Here is a 20,125-nt window from a genome sequence, read left to right as displayed (position 1 = left end):
CCCCTAAACGCTAGGCTGCGCTCAGCTAGAAGCTTAACTACAACGACTACGCGCTTCAACAGTAAGCGGTCTCAGTGACAAGATGCTTAACCAGCTCCTTGTCAATTGTGCTGCTCGAGTTAGACCGGGCGAGCCATGCTGTCACACAGTTCCGGTGCTCGACGCTATTTTCATGAGCGCAAACCTTTTCTTCTGCTTTTTTCCAATCAGAAAAGCCATGAGTGGTGAAAGTACTCTGGTTGCTTCGAATTGAAAATAGCTTGCACATGAAGCAGTAAACGGAACCTTTGGACTCTGAATACATCAACCAGTGTCGCTCGTACGCTTCCCCATTTATAGCCTTTCGCACGAAAAGATGAGGTGATATATAACGCTTCTGAGTTGTGTATTGTCTTTCGGAAGACGGAAAAGTTTCTGCGCGATTTTGAAAATACACTGGTCCTTTCTCAAGGCATACACTCCGAAAGCTATCAGTAATGACGTCCGGCCACTTAGAAGGGTCACTTTGGAGAACCTCACAACCTGCCTCCTGCTGCGGGGAGGTCTGTACCTCTTTGTTGTCGCAGCGAGAAGCCGTCTGACCAGTCCTCTCGAGGCACACTTTGTGGGTGGGAACACGATGACTCGAAGCCGCACTAGTAGGAAACAAGTGAGTCGGTTCTTGCAGTGTTGTTTGCTGGCGTTCGTCAGTAGAAGGAGGCTCATCGGGGATGTTTGGCGCCTGTTGATCAGCAGAAGCAGAAATCGGGCCTGGCGGAAAGGACACCTGGAGCTCCGTGGCAGGGGCCGGGCCGAGTAGCAACGACGTTGCTAACTCAGGAACAGGACAGACCTCGGTTAGCCTCGGTTGCTCAGATATATGGACGAACGAGGTTGGCACCGTTTTCCCAGGATCCAGACAACCAAGATGAGTGAAATCTGGCTTGTTGCCAGGAAACCGTAGTGATGGAGCTGGCAAGTCCTTCACATATGCACTGTCGGTACTATCGGGGTATTGGTACGGACTCTGGGTAGAGCAGTAATAATGCTCCGCAGAAGCTGCATTCAGAAGATACTTTGTCATCTTTGGCAGCCTCTTTTCACGATCTTCTCTTTCTAACTTCGCCTTTCGTTTAGACGCACCACTTTGATGCTTCCGACCGGGCATCTTCACATGAACGGACGGCGTCACAGCTGACAAAAAGTTGAGATAAAATGGAATTTGACAGGTGTGCAAAGCACGAACGACGAACGCTGTTCCTCCGGACTTGGCGTGGCAAGACGAACGCGACCTCCTGATATCAGTTCAGAAGCGTTTGGGGGTAGGTAGGCCGGAGACGCTGATTGGTCGATGGAATGCGCTTCTCCGTGACGTTCTTTAGTGTTGCCCTTGTTCTCAACGAGACGTGGCGTCACCGCGCCTAACATTATCTTGCAGGTGAAATATCACCTCTTGCCTCGCAAATTTTAAGACGCGCTCTCGCCGATCCAACTCGCACAAAAGTGATCTGGGCTCCTGGCCACCAGGGTCTACGAGGCAATGAGGCCGCTGATGCGGCCGCCCGAGCGCTCACACACCGGGCTCCTCATCCTAGCTCTCCTGGCTCAGAAGCTCATAAACCGCTTCTGCGGTTCCGCGAAATCCTAAATCATTATTGCGACAGCCACCGTCTCTACCCGGCACCTGCCAAGGGGCTGAGTAAGGCGGAGGAGCGAACTCTGCGGCGCCTGCAGACAGGAACCCTTCTCTGTCCTGCCATAGCAAAACACTTCGATCCGAACACAGATGGGCGCTGCCCACACTGTGGAGAGATCTGCGATATCTTTCACATGGTGTTGGCATGTACTCAGAATCCTCACCTTCCCCCTTCCCCCACCCCCACCCGAGAGGCATGGGAGACTGCCCTCCTCAACTGCTCCACGCTGGAGTCCCAAAGGGCTCTCGTCAAGCGAGCGCGAGACGTGGCCTCGTCGTGCGGTGTCCCGGACTAAGGATACCGATCATGCAGCAGGATTTTTTAGCCCTCAAGCTCTCTTTGAATAAAAGTTTTTCACCACCACCACCTCGGCCTGTCTCTGGAGAACCTAGGGAATCGCTAGGTGCGCTCGCCGTGCCGCAGGTGCGTGGCACGCGGGTATTCACCGCCCTCCCCTGGTCCCCAACAGTGATGCCACTAAATGACCGACATCACCAGCATACGCCGGGAACAGTATCCCCTCCCCAGAATAATTCCTAGTACCAACCACCGGTCACCACCATTCGGTTCAAGAGCCGAGGTTCAAGAACCTCTCTCTGCATTTCCGGCTTGTGGCTTTCGCCGTTAGTGAGAACATGCACGTTCAGCTTTGGCGACCACAACGCTGCCAGCCTAGCTAAAATCTTATGCGGAAGTGCGAAAATGGCCATGGTGCTCTTGCATGCACAGCAGGAAGTGATTTGTGTGTAGACCATCGAGGAGGGAATGTACAAGGATGGTAGGATAGCACAAACGCTAACAAAAAGCAAACAAAAGCTAGTTGGGGCTCAAAACCCATTTTCGGTTCTAGCAAGCACCAACGTTGGGGAAAAGCCACCAGCTGTGGGCGTCTTGCAGTAGGAAGGGTAAGAAGAATGGAAGCTTTCGAGAAGCGGAGGTAAGGCTGCATACAGCGCACGCGGGGTCGCGCCGCCCAGGGAAGCTTTTCTAATGAACTGCGGTATTGCCGAAAGGCTGGTCTTTGACCGAGGCAACACCTCCTATGTGTTGACCAAGGTGGACAAGAGGAACATGTCACTGCCAGCACGAAACGTCAATGTTTTCTTCCAGCAGCGCCTCGAGAAAGGGTTAACTTCTTCCACTCGCCGAGACATTTTGTGGTGCCATTCTCGGGAAGACGCTTCGCAACGCACTGCAGAGCTGACTGCCTTCTCTCTTGTCCGTCTACCAGGCAGGAGCTACTCGCGGCGGTTCCGGCAGGGGAGACGGACAATAGTAGCGGGCAAGAGCAAAGGGGGGCCCCCACCACATGAATGGCATTAGAGGAATGCCACTGGTGTCTCCACTACGGCTCAGCTCGTACTGTTCTGGCGCAGCCTTGGTTGCTGCGTTTCGCCGTAATCGCTTTTCAGCGAAGTGAACACAGCATGCGCAGGAGAGCGCCTTGCTGTCGCTTATTTTCTGGCTCTGACAAGTAAAAAAGACAGCGTGTCATGGCACGCCATCTGTAAGGTTGGCGCCATTCAATCGCCTCTTTCCATTTTAACCGGCGCCGAAAGCCGCTCTACGAGCGGCGCGGCGACAGCATCGCGGTCGTTAGCCTGGACGGCGTTCGCTGTTTCGCTAAGAGCACGTTTCCGTGTTTTTTTTTACCAAAGTAAACGAGGGGTCTCCCCTATCAGTTGAAGGTCGCGTTTCCGCCCGGTCGTGGCCTGCGGGAAGAAAGCATCCTCCGTGGCCGAGTGCGGATCGCCCACAGGTCTGTTGTGGGGAGAGGGAGGGGCAGCATTCGCGCCTCGCGGCTTTCTTCAAAGGGTTAGGCTCGCGGAGGGCGCGGGTTAGCGAAGGTATCCCTTCTCTGACAGGGCCGGTGCCACACGGCGTGGCGCGGTACGGACGATGCCCGGTGGCTGCGCGCCCATTTGCTAGCCTCATCTGGGAAGGTTTAGCGGCATCTTACCTGCCCCGAGGGGTCCCTGTTGCGGGAGGGCGTTCGTCGCCGCGTTTCCAAGCTGTGTATGGCACCGAGGCCGGGGCTTTTAGGCACAGAGCGAAAACACATGTAGTGACGAGGCTCCTCCTGCTCGCGGCTTAAGAATAATTCAACACATTGCTTTTTTTTTTCTTTTCGCGTGGGGAGAGAACGCGGGGGCGCGCGATGCTCTGCCGCCATCGCGACTCAGAGATTTTGGTCTCGACCGGAGCCAGGCACGCAGACCGTGCTCTCGAGTAGCCGTGGAGTGGGTCCACGGGGTTGCTGGTGGGACATGATGCTGTCATGTATATACTCCTTGTAAATAGTCGTCTGTGCACACAAAACCTATATCAGTGCTCGACAAGAGTCCCTGTCTTTCCTGCAAGTCTCATCCTACTGGCTCAGTACTTCGTTGGAAGAGAGAAGAACGGAGGGACAACCTCTCCGTACAAAGAAGAGAAAAGAACCACCCCAGCAGGTTAGAATAAATGGGCCCCCTTCTCCTGTTGTCGGAGGTGAGGCCATGGGCTGCAGCCCCCTAAGCCCCCCCCTCCCCCTTAATCCAGCGCTGGACAAGCAGACGACTCCTGCCGCGTACTCCGCCGCTGGGCTAGCAGACGGCGGAAAGAATGCGTGAGGCGGGGTCACTTTAGGGCAGTTCAGTTTCCCAAGTTGGGTTGCCGGCGGCCCGCAGAGCTACTGCCCGTTTCCGCCGCTTTCACTGCTGTAGCAATGAGCCTGAATGAGGATAAATAAACATGACGCCATTTTTGGGCTCCATCTCTGTGGGTAGTAAAAAATTTACTCCCTTTTCACTCCAAAATAACTCCCTTATATAAGGGAGTAAATAAAAAACACCATACATATGGAGTAAAAAAAAACCTCCTTTTGGATGTGCGTTAGAGGACAAGCCATTTACTCCCTTCTGGGTGTTTTTTGCTCACAGTGTGGAGTAAATGCTGGTAAATCCTCATTTTTACTCCATTATTCCCTCATGGGAGTAAAATGGAGAACAGTCCACCTTTTTATTTCATTTCATTTCATTTATTTGTCCCTTAAAGGCCCGAAGGCATTACATAAGGGGGGGCGTACATACAGGTTGGAGCGTAGTGGCAGAGAACACACAAAAAAAAAGAAAGGGGGAAAAATACACGGGGTACAAAAAGAGTACAATAATATACAAACTAAAAGCAAGAAATAAACATACAAAAAGAAAACAAGGAACAGTTGGCACTTCGGTGTCGCAGTATGAATATGTTTATGAGAAGTAATTAGCCAGTTTCTCGCGGAAAAGGCGGCGATCGGAGAATGTTATTATGTTGTCGGGAAGGCCATTCCAGAGCACTATGGAGTCGGGAAAAAATGAACTGCTCATTGCGGAGGTGCGGGTTTTAATGCGTGAGATTGGGTTACTGTGGTTTAGGCGGGATGACGTACGTGGGGGTGGCTGCAGCAACAAATGTCTTGGTGAGCGATAAAAGAAAGAGTGAAAGAGGCATAGACGGGAAATAACACGGCGAGTTGCTAGTGTTTGAAGGCCGAGGGATCGTTTTAGTAATGTTACGCTGGTATTTCTTGAGTACTGCGATGTAATGAAACGGGCGGCGCGATTTTGAATGGCTTCAAGGTCTGAGATGAGATACTACCCACTCATGGAGTAAATGTTTTCACAAAGGGAGTAAAAAGGGTGGCCGCCACCATTTTTACTCCCTTTTGGGTATATTTTTGTTTACAGTGTACGGAGAGGGAAATGGCAGGTGTGAAGTTCGGATCCAGGAAGAGAGCAGAGTGGATCGGGAACAAACGCGAGTTAACGATATCCCAGCTGAACTTAAAAAAAGAAAACGCAACGGCTAAGCTAGTGCTTAACCTGAACAACTCAGCAAAAAGATGCCCCCACGGCGGTATTCTCGCCGCACTTCGGCTTTGCGAATGCGCTGTACATTCTTTAGCAGACAGTTAGCCAGCGGCGGCTCCTTGAATAGGAGAAAGCTAGTCCGGACGCTTTGCTCTCCCGAACATATGCCACGTTCCCAAGTTCAGTTTGACCGTGAATCCGCCAGGCTTACGCGTTCTGACCATACCTCGGCACTATGAGAGGTACGTAGCTCAATCACACTCATACTCATGGCACTCACACGTACATTCACTCACTCGCATTCACATCTTGTCCACTCGCACTCACAACCATCCACTGGCACTCATGACCACTGGCATTTTCACAACCACTCACTCACACTCACAACTACTCAATCGCACTCACAACCATTCACTCATGCTCATGTCCACTCACTCACATTCCCGTTCACTCACTGTTTCCTTGTTTGCTGACAAGTTCTGCCTCACAACCATTCACTCATACTCGCACTCAATTCCGCTCAACCAGTCACTCACACTCGCACTCATGTCGACTCACGCTCGTAACCACTCACACTCGCACTCATGTCGACTCACGCTCGTAACCACTCACTCACGCTCATGACCACTCACTGACATTCCCATTCACTCACTGTTTCCTTGTTTGCTGACAAGTTCTGCCTCACACATGGCTGGAGTTTGCCATTGCTCACCAGTTTTCTCACGCTGGCGCGCGGGCCTAATCTCTGATGCTGAATGCAGCTGATTCGACGGTACTATGTCTGCCATGGCCAACGTAACGTGTAGCAGTTTTACGCCCCGCGCGAAATCCGCTCTGAGCCGCAATGATGACGCTGCAGCCATTGGCGAGTCAGGAGCACTCGTGAGGCTGCCGAGGGTCCGATCACGTGATCATCCCGTGCGCCCGCCTCGCGCTCTCTTTGTCGTCTTCAGAGCACGCTCACCAGTGGCGTTATTTTATTGCGAAAGCAATACTACGCTAGGTTTTGAGCCTTCAGCGTGGCGCGGCGGTAGTTACGGTTGACCTTTCGCGGAGTGACGTCATAACACCCGCGAAAAAAAAGGCCCCCAGCTCGATCCATCGGCGGAGGGCGGCGGTAGTCACGGCGGTGAGCCTCGCGCTCCTCTCCCCAGTGGCGCTACAGTCGAGGTGACGTCATACCAGCTGCATAAAAAAGGGCCCCCAGCTCGATCCGTCGGCGAAGGGCGGCGGTAGTCACGGCGGTGAGCCTCGCGCTCCTCTCACCAGTGGCGCTACAGTCGAGGTGACGTCATACCAGCTGCATAAAGAAAGGGCCCCCAGCCCGATCCGTCGGCGGAGGGCGGCGGTAGTCACGGCGGTGAGCCTCGCGCTCCTCTCACCAGTGGCGCTACAGTCGAGGTGACGTCGTACCAGCTGCATAAAAAAAGGCCCCCCAGCTCGATCCGTCGGCGGAGCGCGGCGGGTAGTCACGGTGGATCTTTCTCACTGTGTGCAAAGATAGTTTGCCATTTGCTTTCGCAACCTACCGGGCTTAACCAAGCTAAGCCTCTGCCAATTTTTATTTATTTATTTGCCGCCGCGGTGGCTCAGGGGTTATAGTGCTCGGCTGCTGACCCGAAAGACGCGGGTTCGATCCCGGCCGCGGCGGCTGATTTTCTTTGGAGGAGAAATTCTAGAGGCCGGTGTACTGTGCGATGTCAGTGCACGTTAAAGAACCCCAGGTGGTCGAAATTTCCGGAGCCCTCCACTACGGCGTCTCTCATAGCCTTAGTCGCTTTGGGACGTTAAACCCCATAAACCAACCGACCATTTAGTTATTTATTTAGTTATTCATTTCGTGTACCCTCAGGGCCACAGGAATTTTTGAGATCAGTGGTTAAATAAACTAAAAGGAAAACAACGCACAGCGCAGCAAAGTAGTCACGTAATACAGAAATGATGGCTCCTAGTTATATAATGTTATCTAATGGGTTCTTGATCTGTTGGTTAATAGAATATAATACATTACATACAGTGCAGCAATACAGTGAAAAAAAATGCTGGTGCATAAAAAATGAAATAAGTGCTCCTAAAGTTATGCACTGCTCTCTAATATGGTCTTAAAGCGTTGGTTGTCAGTAATTGTAGCGGTTGATGCGGGGAGGTGATTCCTCTCAGCAGCTGTGCGGGGAAGCCATGACTGAAACATAGCATTGGTTTTGCATAATGGAATTCTGACTTTGTTCTCGTGATCTAGCCTTGATGAAATGTATTGGGGAGGGGAGGTCAGTTCGTCGCGAAGGGAAGGATGCTGAAATATCTTGTAAAAAAAAAGTGAAAGTCTAAGGGCTTTACGGTGGGATGGTAAATATGGCAGGCTAAGATTCAATTTTATTGCAGAAATGCAGGCAGCTCGATTATAATTACAAAGAATAAAACGAGCAGAACTGTTTTGTATTTTTAGGGACGGGCCATCGTGGTTGGACTCCCTCTAACAGTTTTTCACTGCAAATAAAAAAATTGGCATTAAATGTCAATTCCGCTATCGCGTCGTTCCATTAAGGCGGAGCCCCAATGTCCCCTACAATTTTTTTCCTTCCCTTCTTTTTTCTGACACTTCGAGAGGTCACCGTTGGGCCTCATAAGCTCTAAGTTATTTCCCCCGGCATGATTGAAGCTATGACGTCATTTACTCCCCATTGTTCTAAGTGCAAAAACACATGCTGTTATAGCTGACCCGCCGATGTGGCACAGTGGCTATGGCATTTGGCTGCTAGGTCACTGTGGCTGCATTTCGATGGAGGCGAAATGAAAGAAATTCCAGTGTGCTACGATGTCATCATCGGAATCAGTGTAAGTACGTCCGCTCCAGAACGAAGGCCTCTCTCATCTCCCTCCAGTTTCCCCTGTCATGTGCCAGCTGTGGCTATAGCCTAATGGGCACTAAAAACTCCCAGGGACGTCCTGCGGATGTTCAGGCTGTCTGCAGGACGTCCGAGGGAGGTTCAGTGCCCAACGGGTAGGCCCGTAAACTTCACAATCTTCGTCCTCCAACCTGGCTCGCTGCTTGGGATCCACTCCGTTACCCCTAAGGACGATTGGTTACATTCCTTTTGCATTAAATGCATGCCCTGCCCATTTATTCTCGATTCCTTCGAAATTGTTAACTCGCACTTTTCCTGAACCATTCTACTTCGCTCCGGTTTCCTTTGCATGGCTCACTCCGCAGTTTGCAGTTTAAGGTCAAGCCTTTTCGTTAGCCTACAAGTGTGTCTCATAGGTGTATACGAGATGTAACCGTAAGAAAAATTACCTAAACAAGGCTCCGGCTTAATTGAAACATTCAGAGAGAGCCATGATGTAAATAAGCCGCAGCCTTGTTTATACAGCAATTTTTCCCCTTCCCTTCATTCCTTTCTCTACTACCGCGTCCCTCTATCTTCTTCCCCATCTTCTTTTCTTTCTTTCTCTCTTCTATTCTTAAAGGTGTATAGACACCTAACTTTAGGGTGCGTGGCGGAGTGGGTGAGGGAACAAACGCTGGTTAATGACATCCTAGTTGAAATAAAGAGGAAGAAGTGGGCTTGGGCAAGGCATGTAATGCGAAGGCGAGATAACCGCTGGTCCTGAAGGGTAACGGAGTGGATTACGAGAGAAGGCAAGCGTACCAGGGGGCGGCAGAAAGTTAGGTGGGCGGATGAGATCAAGAAGGTTGCGGGGATACGGTGGCCTCAACTGGCGAAGGACTGGGTTAATGGAGAGACATGGGAGAGGCCTTTGCCCTGCAGTGGGCGTAATCAGGCTCATGATGATGATCATTTTCCTACGCCCGCTAAACCATTCATAATCGAATTTCTTTCTTGTGCCGTTTCGGTTTCAACAGCCGAACGATGGCTGTAACGTCAAATCGTGGCTATAGGTCGACGTGAGGCATGAAAAAGCCGCAATGCAATCACTGCTTCTACATTCGTTGTTATTCCGACCCTTGAGGCAGGCTGGCTTCAACACTGTATATAGTGAATTAAAAAGATGCAGCAGCGATTATATTGCAGTTTTTCCATGCCTCACGTGACTGTTGGCTTCTCTCATATTTATAACGGGCCCCTCATTCCCTTTCCCTTGTTTGCTTAATTGCTTAGCGAGGGCCTCGGTTCTGGCAGCCTTGACGCTATAGGAACCATAAGAGGGTTCTCACACAGCTTCCACCCTCGCCGTTCGATGGCGTTCTACGTCACACCAGCGGTAACTCAGGACGTTCTACGTCCGCCACTTAAGAACGTGGGTGGCGCTGATGAACACTCTCAAGGTTAGGTTATTTGTAAACATAAATACCCCCGAAAGCAGCAGATTTGACAGCCTTCGCCGTAGCTCAGAGGTAGAGCACCGGGCGCGTAATTCGGAGGTCGTGGGTTCGGATCCCACCGGCGGCATGTGGTTGTTTTTTCTTCTGCTTTTCTAATCAATTACCTTTAAGCGATAACATATTCATTAATGTTCTAAGTTGATCAACACCACAAAATAAATAAATTAAAAAAAAATGCCCTGTGCCCCTAGGTTTCTGTGGCTGTTGGCTTCTCTCAACCTCAATTTGACGTCAGAGACATTGTTCGGCTGATGAAACCGGGAGACAGAGAGACACACTTATCGTGTGTCCGGCCAGGGGAAGGCTAGCAGCACAGGTAATTGGCTCAATATAGGAAAAGGATGGTTTCACCCTGTTCCTATGTAGGGCCTGCACTTGCCAATTCATTTCTAATATTGGGCCGATTAATTTTGCTGCTTGGGGAACCCGTTGGGGTCGTCTAAGTCTTTTGATTTGGCCAGCGTATAGGACTACGATTATCTATACTACTGTGTTGTGACTTTATACCCAGCAAACCAAAAACCTCTCAGAGACGTCTAGCTAGACGTCTCTGAGAGGTTTTTGGTTTGCTGGGTAGTACTAGCCTGTGCAGGCATTTTAAGTGCCGTCTTGACTGCGTTCGTCATCGTGGTGTGGCCCGTATTAACCGGCCCCGGGCTAGGTTGTGAAATGGAAGATGGTACGCGTAGCGGCCGACTATACACGCGTCACTAAAAGCCGGGCTGTCGGTTTTGCTGTGCCCGTAGTTGTGTCCAGCAACCATTCTGGTCAGACGCGTCAGTTGCTGCTTATTCAGCGTATTTATGGTTTATGATGGCTTGTATCTGTAAACCGAGCTCGCGGGCTCTCATTACTGGCTACGGCTGTTGCTACGACCGTGATGGTCGGGTCTCTAGGTTGGGGTCAAATGATTGGGGCCTACCATTCTGTCCTCCTTATCCGCAGCCTGCAGTGTGTCTTCCGCCTCCCCGATAATCGTAAATCAAGGTATATTTCTTGGTTCATCAGATAGCGGCGCCAGGGCTGTGTTGAGCAGCAGAGAGGAAGTTACAGCTCCTCGGGGCGTCTATCGGCGCATCCTGTGAAAAAAATTGGCTGTGGTTTGACCAATGGCCATACCGAGTAGAATTGCGGAAGCAACGGCGCGGTAATCGCAGCGGCGGCGGCACCTCTGAGTCGCCCGCGCAGCGGAGGAGTCGGCGGCGGCTCCGCGCTGCTCTGACGTCACTCACTCCTCGCGCATGCGCAGTTGGGGCTCTCCGGGGCTCCGCGAAATCGCTCACTCCTAGCGTAGTGTTGCTTTTGCAACAAAACGCCTCGAAGCAGTTCCATGTTCTGACCGCGCAATGCGTTTCTGCTGGTGTTCGCAGAGCGTGGTCATGTCCCACAGTGCCAATATTTTTTTGGAATTTGAGAGTTAAAAATGCTCGCGTGTTAGATGTCCTTTTCCGTGTGTGCAGTTGTATTTCCTTGGGCTGCAGTACGATATCTGCAGTACGATATGGAGTCTAAAAAGGTATATTAATACCCAAATCCTAATGAGTTTGGTCCATAAAAAGTCATTACGTTCTCGACTGAAACAACCAAATAAAAATTTAATTGACTAGAAGTGAATTAAAACTCAAGCAGCAAAAAATCTATTTACACCCGATTTCTCACGAGTCATTACAAAGTTAATATGTTCTTGACTGATATGGCCTAATATAAAGTTAACTGACTGTAGCTTAATTAAACTCAAGCAACAAAACTTAAATTTACAGCCGATTTCTCACTGATTATGGAACCAACCGCAACCACAGCTTAAACGATTCCCATTTCAGCTGAACAGACTTTATTCATATTGTGACGAAGACGGATTTGGCAGTGGCGCGGGACGGAGCGCTCGCGCTAGGCCAGCGGCCATTAAATCATCTCTCGTTCATGGTTCACCACGCCTCATTCTTCGGCTGGCCGCCACGTTACATTTGGTGTGAGGTGCTGGGGTCCCTTCATCGCCATCCTGGTCACGGAGCTTCAGCGTCCTGTCACTCACTCAAACGTGCCTTGGCTGCTCTCCGACCGGTCTCCTATCCCACCTATAAACAACTGTATTATGCTGAACTAGTTCATAAGTAAAACTACAATGTTTTCTCTCGTTGGAAGCATCCAAGGCTAGGTCACATCGCCATTCACTTTCAAGCGAGTACTTTTAGTTATCGACTTCAGGAGCTTGAATCCGGAAGCGTGGAAAGAATGCTCTATTTCACTTCCAGTTTACTTGGCAATAAAAGAAAGCTTTCGTTGCACGAGAAGCATCAGCATATAAAAGCCATGAATCAACTTTTACTAAAACCAAAAGTTGATGGAGATGTCCGAGGTAGACAATAGAAAAATGTATCATGGGACTCTATTGAATGGATGATGTGACGGACAACAAGGGTCGCGCCGCCTTTCTTTGTGATGACGTAATTTCATGCGAACGCCAAACACGTGATCTCAGGGGGTGTCTGGCTGTACCAGCTAAATGTTTCAAGAGCATTTTCCGTCTCCGATTTTCCCAGGATCCGACGGTCGATGAGTACACCATCTCTGACATTGAGAAGAAGACGAAGCTTGACCGCAAGAAGCTCGTGGCACTCGCCGTGCTGGTGGGCTGTGACTACTCTGAAGGTGTCTCCGGGGTCGGCATAAAGAGAGCACGAAAGCTAATGGATGAATTTGGCAACGATGACCCCATCGAAAGGTCAGACAATACTAGATGGTGACACGTGTTTCGAGGTGCTCCCGTTTACTTTTGGTTGCATTGTTTCTGGGCCTTTGTCCCACTTTCTGCAACACGTTCTGGTGTCGAGCGTCGGTGTTGATACTGTAACCGAAAAAGCGAGAAAGAAAATCGATGAAGAGGGGTAAGGCAAGAGTCGTGCCATTCTCGCCCTATGCCTTTTGGCATAAGGTAATATTCTTATGGCATGTTCCAGACGGCTACGTGGAGCAGCTCTCTGAATTTATGAAGGAGCAAAACGTTTATAGGGAGGCTTAGAGACTATACCGTCGCGGTTCAATCAACTCAGGAGCTGAATAAAAAAAGTTGGAGGCTTATCAAGGTTAAGCCCAGTGGATGCGAAGCAGCCTTCGTTTTGCATTCTTATTATTAACGTCCTTAGCGTTTGGAGGCATCTTGACCGCATACACCGGGCACAGAGACTGACGCGACGGCGGGCGCGCGCCGCCTCATACCTGGCGTGACGTCACATATCACGTGATGCAGCGGTGGTGGCGCCGCCGCCGCGTCGCGCGCGACGGCGCGAACCGAAGCGTGGAGGCCTCCGCCGGGCGACGTCCGACGGCGCGATATGAGGCCCCATCTGCAGCCGGTGTGACGTCATCACGTGACGTCACATCATGTGATCTCACTTGAAGGTCAATAGTGGCCACCGCCGGGCGTCACGCGAAGGCCCGAAACCTACGTTAATATGCTTAGCATAAAAATCGTAGGAAACATGGTTTTCACTTGCGTGAAGCAAGAAAACCTGGTCCGGATCACCGATTGGAATTCACCATTAGATATAGATACCCTCGGTGATTCCACGTAAGAACAAAGGGTGGCTGGTACCTCTTCAATTTATTTGAAATTTTTATATATTGTTGACTAATCACTGGAAAGGAGCGATCCGCAATTAATTTTGCGCCTCAAAATTTTTTCTAACCACGCGAAATTATTAATGATGTAGAAGTGGAGTTCCGTGCTTCAGTGCTCTGCTGTTTTGGACAACTTTGGTTATGAATTACATAAAATATGTTACACTTAGCCGCCTGAAAATTGTTTGAGTAAATATATGGTTGTTTTTATTTGCGCTCCGTTATTTTTGTCTGCCTGCAAGCTATAGCTGTTTTATGAAATCTTTAAAAATTCTCCCAAAGAACATTTTTTATCTAGTTTGCAGGTCGTTATATCAAAAACGGCTTGCAGCAGAATGGCAGTTATTAAACGTTATCATCTATGCAAAGAGACCTATCAAACTGCTGACGCTGATATTTATATGTCTCTTTGACAAAGAGATATAGTCGCACCAACTTCAAGAAAACACAGAACAATGAAAAATTCTTACAGCAATTAAAAAAATAAACCCATTTTTACATTTTCTAAACTTTGTCCACGTGTTCGCTTTTATATAAAATTTTGGAATCATTAAAAACTTGTTGCATAATTTTGTTTGTTTAGTAGTTACGACCCTTCCAATGAGACCAACCGCTGACCCCAAGTACTGACTGCCATTGCTGGCATGCAGACTGAGGCTTTGGAAGGAAGCGAAAAGAAAAATATGGTAGTATGTTGTGCGATGTCAGTGCTAGTTAATGAAACCTAAATGGTTGCAATTAGTTCGGAGCCCTCCACTATGACACCTCTTCCATTTCTACTGTAACTGCGATCTTCATTCTTTCTGTCGGGATGCGGTTCAGGTATCCACCGAGATGTGAGTCACTTACTGTGCCTTTGCTTTCATCTTGCGTAATATTTGCAACTATCCAGGATGAGACGATGGAAGCTCGCCAAAGTGCAGGAGGCACCTAAGAAGAAACCGCGGCTCAGCATCTTCTCGAGCAAGCGTAAAGGTGAGACTGACAAGGTGGAATTAATAGTTTCAAATTGATATTGCAACTGTGTGGACATTGAGCCAGGGTCAAACTGCTGGGAAACATCAGTGTGGGCTATTTTGCCAGTTACCAGGACAGTAGTGTCGTCCATGTTTGTTCCAGCAATTCATCTTCCTCTTCTACTGTCCTTTCATCACATGTACACACTCCATGAAAAGTTTAGAGCCCAGAAGAGTTTGGTTTTGGGCTATGCCATTTGGCTCGTGGTGAAAAAAGTGCGGACTAGACGTACAAGCAAGAGAAGAAAGACATTGCATGTGGTATGCCTTCACTTGTGTGTCCCGTGGATTGGTCTGACTGGTGTGATGTCGTTTGTGACGTCACATGTTATGTTACGGCTCAGCTTTATGGTCACACACCTGCTTTATGGTCATACACCAGAACGATACACCTCAGCCACTTTCTCAGTCCTGAGAAGGAGGCTGAGGTTTTTATCTGAGTAGTTGGGGGCCTCGAGATCCTTGGCAAGCCAAGGATGTCCACGGAGGTTAACCAACTTTTAAAAGCTTCTGCAAACAGCCATTTCTAAAAAGTTTGTATTTAATCAGCCAGGTAATAAAAATAACTTTTAGGCCCTTTACAACACCGTTTTTAACAACTTTGTTTTCACACTCTGCTCAAGCCAATCTTTCCATACCTTGTTCTTGGCGCATGATAGCCTTAGCTGCTTATGCGCCAATAAACCTAACACAACAACAACAACAACAATCTAAAGTTCAGAGGGACCTTCGAAAGATACTATCAAAGATTTTTCAAGTCCTTCCACCGTCACAAAGAGGACTACAATACTCTGCACAAACGAATCGGCTCCAGCTATCTACTGGCTGCCGAAAGTTCATAAGGAAGGGGAACCGTTGTGGATTTTACAAGGTCTCCACTCCAAAGTTTGTCTCGCTACCTGCACAAGATTTTATCGCCTCTAGTTGGCAAGACTGAGACGCATATACGCAACACAGTGGTCTTTATTAACAAAGTGAAGAACGTCGCACTAGAAAGCGGTGAAGTGATGGTTTCCTTCGATGTTTGTTCCCTTTTCACGTGCGTTCCAGTTGACCTGGCGGTGGAAACCTGCAAGCTTCGTTTGAACGAGGACTCGTCTCTTGAAGAGCGCACACCTTTCGATGTACCCAATCTATGCAAGCTTCTTTCCTTTTGCCTTGCTAACAGCTATTAATCGTACGGTGGCAATTATTATCGACAGACTTTGGGCGCAGTGATGGGAGCATCAATTTCTGGGACGGCGGCTAACCTTACAATGGAAGCCATCGAGACGAAAGCCCTGGAAACATTCGAGCCACGCCCTAAATTATTAGTCAGGTGCATGGACGATTGTTTTTGCATCTTAAAGAAACAACACGTCCAGCGGTTCTTAAACCACCCCAACGGCATAGAAGCCTCAATCAATTTCACCGTAGAAGAGGAGGCGAATGGCTGCATCTCTTTTCTCAACACTCGTGTGAAGCGAAAACCCACGAGCCTGGATTTCACAGTGTACAGGAAGCCTACGCACACAGACCCTTATCTTGACTTCTATTCTCTCCACCCGATGGCACACAAGCGCTCTGTCGTCTGCTCTTTGGTCGAAAGAGCAATAAACACGTGCTCTAACGAGCAATCCCTGAAGGAAGAGCTAAGGCCTTTCGAAAGGGATTTGACGAGAAATGGCTATCCAAGAAGCTTTGTGGCAAACACAAAAAATAAACTTCTAAAGCGACCGCCACCTCCTGACGTTTCCAGTGCTTCTATGCCAAAACGCGCCTCCAACCCTTACATCCCACAGTTCAGTGAAGCGCGTGAAAGTTCCAACAAGCAAGCTTAGACACGAGCTCGTCAACGTGAAAGACCCGCTTCCCCTTGACAGATATCCTGGGGTCGTATACAAGATTCCGTGTGCAGATTGCGACCTCAATTATATCGGGGAATCCGGAAACTGGTGCAAACGGATCCAGCAGCGCAAAAATGACGTGGCGAGAGGGCGCAGTGCTGCTAACGCTCTGGCCGAACCCGTGCAAGAAACTGGACACGTCATCAGTTGGGACAGGGCACGTGTGCTTGCCAAAGAACGGATCACTTCTAACGCTTGTATCTTGAGTCTGATGATTCAGACCACTGACGGCACACTAATCCGGATGCAAGGGAATCTGCCATTTGATTACGCAAGATCATTACGACGCATTTTGAAGAAAATATAAACGCATGCTTTTCGCCTGGTTTCCTCATTTTGAACTAAGAAGCCGTGGGGCTTCCGAAACGTCAGTACGCTTAATTAGACTTTGACTTGGTCAGTGACCCTATGTTTTTCACTATGCCCCCGCCTAACCAGACGACGTTTCGTCGAACTGTTGACTACATGTTCTGAGTGCCACACAACATTCTTGCAGAATTGCCTGTTTCGCCTTCGTCTCTCTGGGTCCACAGATGGCGGGTCTGGATAAACTTGACTGTCCCTCCGTTCCCCTGATAAGGACTGCTGGCTATAGGCTTCCTGTTTTGTCCACTTCCGGAGCTTCGAGGTACCCTGGCCGTGCTTAAAAGGCGGGATCGACAGGCTGCGCCGACATTTGCACACAGCAGGGGCGGCAGGCAGCACGTGCCCGGCGTTCTGTTGTGAATACCAGGCAATATTCTCGCAGGTTGGTGATTTTGAGCATTATCTTTGAGCATTATCAGCGGTGCTGTTGCAGCGCTGCAGTGCTGTTTGCTACGATTTGCTGTTTTTTTTCTTCGTTGTTTCCTCAGCGATCCCTCTTTTAAGAACATGTCGCAATGTTTGGTCTGTCATGAGGATGTGAATGATAAAGAAATGTTTTTAAAATGCTCCACTTGCAACTATCCTTCCCAGGTTGCACCGAAACATTGCGATAATGTTACATTCTTGCTATGCTCAAATGTTATTTCAATGTACTTAATGTCCTTTTTTCTAACGTTTTTGTAATGTTCCATACAAATGTTAGAATAGCCTTCGCCGAACATTCATGAAACAAGTAAACATTATAAATGGAGCATTTTCACAAATGGTGAAGCAGCCCCGCACAGGCATGCAGGCCCGCCAGTTGTGACGGCACAACTTACAACGCTATGCACGAACCAGCAACGATGGCGACACTTCAGCTTCCGCTATACAGCACCAGCGCTGGATTAAGAGGGGGTCTAAAGGGGCTGCAGCCCAGGGCCTCACATCGGACAGCACGAGAAGGGGTCCATTTATTCTAATTTGCTTAGTATATAACTGCGGGTAATGGAACATCGAGCGACACGTATGAAGCGAGAAACTATAGAATGAGGAGATGGGCCCCCACCTTATGTAACGAAGTTACATAAGGTGGGGGCCCATCTCCTCATTCTAGGTTTCTCGCTTCATACGTGTCGCCATCGAAGTTCGACCGCCGTGGCCGGGATCGAATCTTGCATCTTTCGGGTCAGCGGCCGAGCACCACAACCAGTGATCCACCGCGGCACCAAAAAAAAAGAGAGAGAGAGAGAGGTGCCGTTTTGGAGCGGTCAGGAATAATTTCGACCACCTGAGGATCTTTAACGTGCTCTGAAATCGAGAGCTCAGGGGCGGCTTTTTGCATTTCGCCTCCATCGAAACGCGGCCGCCGTGCGGCTGGGTTTGAACCCGGGTACTCGGCTCAGCATTACCATTATATGTTAATTTTTAATGCTAATGTAAATAAGTTACAATGCAACATGTAACATTACTGCAACTTACATAACATTTTTATAACCTTATTCTAACGTCGGTGCTACCTGGGTTACCACCTGTTCTGGTGCGCCTGCGCCTAGTTTTCGCGGCAAAGGTGACTCTTTTAAGACAACCTGGAAGTGCACAACTTGTGATTCAGCAATAAGAAAAAGTGGTGCTGCTCCTCCGGCAGCAGAGAATGCAAACATTGAACGCCAGTTAAAGGAACTGCGAACGACAAATTTTCTTTGCTTCTTCCTCTCGTTGCAAAGGTCGATGCACCCAGTGAACTTGTTGCGAAGTTGACGGAATTGAAAGCTCAATTAAGTTTGTTTCCTACAAGTATGACACTGTGCTAGACAATCCTGAGAAACAAAAGAATGACATGGCTGCCTTAAAGAAAAGAGTGGAAAACGCCGAAACTCGAAGATCCCCTGCAATCAGGCAAACAAGGATTCAAATGAATGAATTAGAGCACTATACAACCGCAGACTGAACATGGAAGTGCGCGGAGTCGTTCAGGAACAGAATGAAAGCCTTCTCGAGAAAATGTATAGTCTACAACGGCTCGCTACAACTCCCAACCCGACTGAAGAGAGCGCGGCGTGGCGAATCACGTGGTCATGTGACGGCAAGTTGAACTCTAGGCAAGTAAGATGCGCGCGCCACCCGGCGGCGAGGCGAGCGGCGCAGCGCAGGCGGAGCTCGGCTCCAACCGTGGCCAGTCACGTGGTATGGCGTCAGGCGTGTGACGCCTGGCTCAAGGTCAAAGTGAAACCATCCTGACCTTGAAAGTTGCAGCTCAGATAGTGGAGCTTTCGCTCCAATATTTACAATCCGCGCTTGCCGCGTGTCCTATCAAGAAAAAAATTACTCCCTCTCCCGTCATCGAGAGTAGATGTAAGCATGACATGGTTGCGGGCATAGCACATCGTGCCGCCGCATTCAACCGCTTTTTTCCTTCCAGCGAGGCAGCGCGCTCAGCGTCTGTCGCAGGTTTTGTAGCGTGAGCTACAATATAGCCACACTCTTGCCGTTTAGCGTGCTCCCTCCGTCGACCGTACTGCGCATGCGCGAGGAGCGAGTGACGTCACTGCGCACAGCTGGCGCGCCGCGCGCGCTCGCCGCTGCCATTGGCGCAGAGCTACGTGACGTCACTGCTGACGCTACGTATATCCTGGCAGCTACTGCCAACTTTTTCATGTCGCGCCGAAGCGATCGCCTCAGCCTTGTCACAGTCTCGAGCGGCCGCATAATCATGGCGTTGTCAGCAGGAAAAGCACTCCTCTGCTGTGACGTATAACTCGCTAAGCGATCGCTTGCCGCTTGACGCTTCCAAACTCTTAAGCAACTGTGACGGAGACGGCATTGATATGCAGAACGATGCAGAAGCGCACGCGGCCAGGCCGTGACACAAGCCTGACAAGGATGTAGGAAAAACATTGCGTGTATGCATCGGTGTGCCAAAGGGGGAAACACCACGAGCTGATGCGCCGTATAGCGTAGTGACAGACTGGATTTGATTGTAAAACATTTTATTCGCCGGGAAGAGCTTGGCAAGAGGTCGCGTTAAGTGGTCGAGAGCATGGGCGTCCGGAGGGGGGGGCAAGGGGGGGCGGCTGCACCCCCCTGGAAAATCACTCAGTCGAACCGTGAGTGATGTCCGCACGCCAGGGGCGGTGGTGCGCTCAGCCAAAAGAGTAAAAGCAGCACCGCTTCCACGCTTTGGGTCACATCTGCGAAATGCCGCGTCCGGGCGGGCGTCGTTCCGCCGTTTTCAAACCACGCCATCGTTAGCTCTACTAAAAGGCGACCTGTTGCAGACATACAGCGGCACCGGCGAGCATGTGTTTGAGCCTTCTTACGATCGGTGTCTGTTTCTTTGATCTCTAGAGAGATAGCGGCACGGAGGCAGACAGTGCACAGAGCATCTTGTTTTCGCCTTCGTCGC

General features: G+C 49.7%; 3 protein-coding genes across 3 annotated transcripts in view; 2 read left to right on the top strand and 1 right to left on the bottom strand.

Moving 5' to 3' along the window:
- Positions 1-16,924, top strand: part of LOC149366671 (flap endonuclease GEN homolog 1-like) — a 170,030-nt gene extending 153,106 nt beyond the window's left edge. Inside the window, exons 4-6 of the mRNA XM_089561463.1 lie at positions 12,395-12,576; positions 14,365-14,447; positions 16,908-16,924. Coding sequence (XP_089417589.1) covers positions 12,395-12,576; positions 14,365-14,447; positions 16,908-16,924 — 282 coding nt within the window. The remainder of the gene's footprint in view (positions 1-12,394; positions 12,577-14,364; positions 14,448-16,907) is intronic.
- LOC149366670 (flap endonuclease GEN homolog 1-like) overlaps positions 1-20,125 on the top strand; it is a 517,650-nt gene that overhangs the window by 482,307 nt on the left and 15,218 nt on the right. The window lies entirely within an intron of this gene.
- Positions 56-1,147, bottom strand: LOC149366672 (uncharacterized). Its single transcript, XM_089562328.1, has 2 exons — positions 523-1,147; positions 56-192 (listed from the first exon to the last, which is right to left on the bottom strand). The coding sequence occupies exons 1-2, from the start codon at positions 1,145-1,147 to the stop codon at positions 56-58; spliced, it is 762 nt and encodes a 253-aa protein (XP_089418454.1).

This window comes from Amblyomma mixtum, chromosome 1, assembly GCF_055824585.1.
Source record: "Amblyomma mixtum isolate Tamu chromosome 1, ASM5582458v1, whole genome shotgun sequence".
Taxonomy (NCBI): domain Eukaryota; kingdom Metazoa; phylum Arthropoda; class Arachnida; order Ixodida; family Ixodidae; genus Amblyomma; species Amblyomma mixtum.
Note: the sequence above shows the minus strand (reverse complement) of the source record. Positions and strands in the feature narration are given on the sequence as shown.